Source organism: Sinocyclocheilus grahami, unplaced genomic scaffold (genome assembly GCF_001515645.1).
Source record: "Sinocyclocheilus grahami isolate Dianchi unplaced genomic scaffold, SAMN03320097.WGS_v1.1 scaffold2824.1, whole genome shotgun sequence".
Lineage (NCBI taxonomy): Eukaryota > Metazoa > Chordata > Actinopteri > Cypriniformes > Cyprinidae > Sinocyclocheilus > Sinocyclocheilus grahami.
Window position 1 is genome coordinate 14,016 of NW_015508000.1, and position 2,730 is coordinate 16,745.

Genomic DNA, 2,730 nt, shown 5'->3' on the forward strand with positions numbered 1-2,730 from the left:
GCCGTGGGTGGAAACTTACAGATTAAGGGGCGGTAATATTATAATGAGATCCCTCTGCCACGTGACTAAGGGAGCGGAATCAGACACACTCGTTTTCTCAGACGCTTGCAGAAAAAGGCTTACCAAAACAAAGTTACTGGGTTAATCTTTTTCACGTTTCCTTGATTGTTAGATGCACCGGGGACCTGATTATAGCACTTACAACCTGGAAAAGTCAGATTTTCATGATATGTCACCTTTAAAATATTGAGAAAAGAAAAATGTGAAAAATATAGCCTATATTGACGAAGAAAGTCCAATGATCAGTTACCCGTGTAAGCCAATGTGCCTGGGCTCAGCCCAATTGCATACACTATTCAAAGGCTGTCTATTTCAAAACTTTAAAATACATTTACTTTTAGTTATTTTAACTAAATATAAATTAGTACTCATAAATGCTTAATTTAGGAAAAATAAATTATACATTGGGCCCTTAGCTTTTGGGGGCCCAAGGTGGTCGCCTATTTTTGCCTCATGGGTAAGTCCGCCATTGGTCAGTGTGTAAAAGTTCCCTCCATTCGTATAAATAAGGAGGAATCATTTCATAAGGAGGAAACCATTCGTGAAGAAAATGTTTAAATGTGTTGCTCCAACAACAAAACAAACACTTCCAAATAAACTCAGAGCAGAGTAGGGCGCTGCATTGGGATTGGGATCCCACAACGCAAATCTCGTGGGAATGGGTAGTTTTACTGTATATAGCACGGGGTCCCGCCTTCCAGAAATTTGGCGTATTACAAGATTAATGGATTTACATAAGCACTGTAGGTTTTCTACAGTAGTGGGTGTACACCGGTGTTTGGTCATACGCTTTTTAAAGAAATAAAAATAATTTAGTTCAATTGGGAAACGTACACTACAATTATAAACTGAAAGCCTCCTCTCTGCTCCATACAGGAGCTGCATGAATCAGATTTGACTGATCACAGGTCGAGAGTAAGGAGAGATGACTGGCAGACCATGCTGGAGGATTTGCTGCTCAACAGATCCTGAGCTCATTGACAAATATCTGATTTTGTAAAATGTGCTCCCTTTACACAGAGTGCGCGTGATTGCAAAATTAAAAGTGAAAATTGAACAGCAAACTCTCATTCAAAAGCGATTTCTAAAGCAGAGTACACATGTTGTAGAAGCGGGATTAAGAAAACTGTCCCGCGCTGGACTCTAGAGCAGAGTTCTGTTCCTGAATGAACCAGATCAGCCAATGAATCATTGGGAATCAGTTGAGAGAATGATTCAACGACTCACTCATAAGACCAGCTAACAGGGAATTTAGTGTGATAAACCAGTGATTTTTTTTTTTATCCTGTAGATTTTCAACGACCCCATTCACGGACACATGGAGCTGCACCCGCTGCTGGTGAAGATCATCGACACTCCTCAGTTTCAGAGACTCAGACACATCAAACAGCTGGGAGGAACATATCTGGTGTATCCCGGTGCTTCTCACAATCGCTTTGAACACTCACTTGGGTGAGTCTGAATTATTTACAGAGCTGAAATTAAGTTAATAATTTAAGATGTTAATATTCAAAATAAAATAAAATAATAATAATTAATAATAAATAATAAATTTAAAAAAACAATGCGTGCTCATCCATGTGATGAATAACAGTCACATGACATGCAAGTAAAAAAAAAGAACAATAATAATCTTTTTGCTAGATTCAGTGTTTTGGATTTTGATAAGCTAAAGTCTCGTGTGTGTGTGTGTGTGTGTGTGTCAGCGTGGCGTATTTAGCAGGACGTCTGGTGAAGGTTCTTCACAACAATCAGCCAGAGCTCAAAATTACCAAACAGGATTTCCTGTGTGTTCAGATCGCTGGTCTGTGTCACGACTTGGGTGAGTAGTGCTAATATTTATTTATGAACTATTTATACTGGAATCTTCATCTCTTGTTATTTTTATCATTTTATTATTTTCTCCAAAAGTGCTGTTCAAAAGTTACATTTAATTTAATTTAATTAAAATTGATTTAAAAGAGTCATATAGCTTAAAATTATAAGTTAGACTACTAAAAAATCCAAAGAATATATTTAATTTAATACTGTTTTTGTATTTTTAATGGTGTCCATTTCACCCAAACCTTCATACAATTCACCACAGATTTATGTTGACCTTACCTACACAGTACATTAACATTTACAGTAACAGTTATTACTAATAAAATAATAGTTTTGTGTGCTTAAAAACATATTTATCTTAACACCTATTTGAAATTTAAAACAGCTTAACTTGAAAAGATCACGGTCTACCAATTATTTTTCAGTTATTGCCTTAATTATTGGCTGCTTGATATATTTGTTTAATGTAGATCCACAAAAGGGACACAGAGTTTAGTGGCCCAAAACCAGAATCCTGTTTTACTTATAAATTTGAAAAAACAAGAAGATACTGTTGGTTTCAAACGTCTCGGTTACGTATGTAACCCTCGTTCCCTGAAGGAGGGAACAGAGACGTCACGTCGGAGGACCGACGAAATTGGGATCTCGCTTAGAGGGACCAATCTACTTCGAGTGTAAACTAAACGAGCCAATGCACATTGGCATGCGATTATTGCATCCAGCTGCTGCTGATCACAGCGTGAGTATAAGTAGGCAGCAGGTGCAGCGCATATTCAGGTTTTCGCTGAGGAGCCGAGCCGGTGACCCGGCCGCTCAGCGGTGGTACAGGAGCTGTGGCGACGGGAC

At 38.2% G+C, this 2,730-nt stretch overlaps 1 protein-coding gene across 1 annotated transcript in view; it reads left to right on the forward strand.

Moving 5' to 3' along the window:
- LOC107575696 (deoxynucleoside triphosphate triphosphohydrolase SAMHD1-like) overlaps positions 1-2,730 on the forward strand; it is a 12,968-nt gene that overhangs the window by 5,923 nt on the left and 4,315 nt on the right. The window contains exons 3-4 of the mRNA XM_016262046.1: positions 1,352-1,512; positions 1,767-1,882. Coding sequence (XP_016117532.1) covers positions 1,352-1,512; positions 1,767-1,882 — 277 coding nt within the window. The remainder of the gene's footprint in view (positions 1-1,351; positions 1,513-1,766; positions 1,883-2,730) is intronic.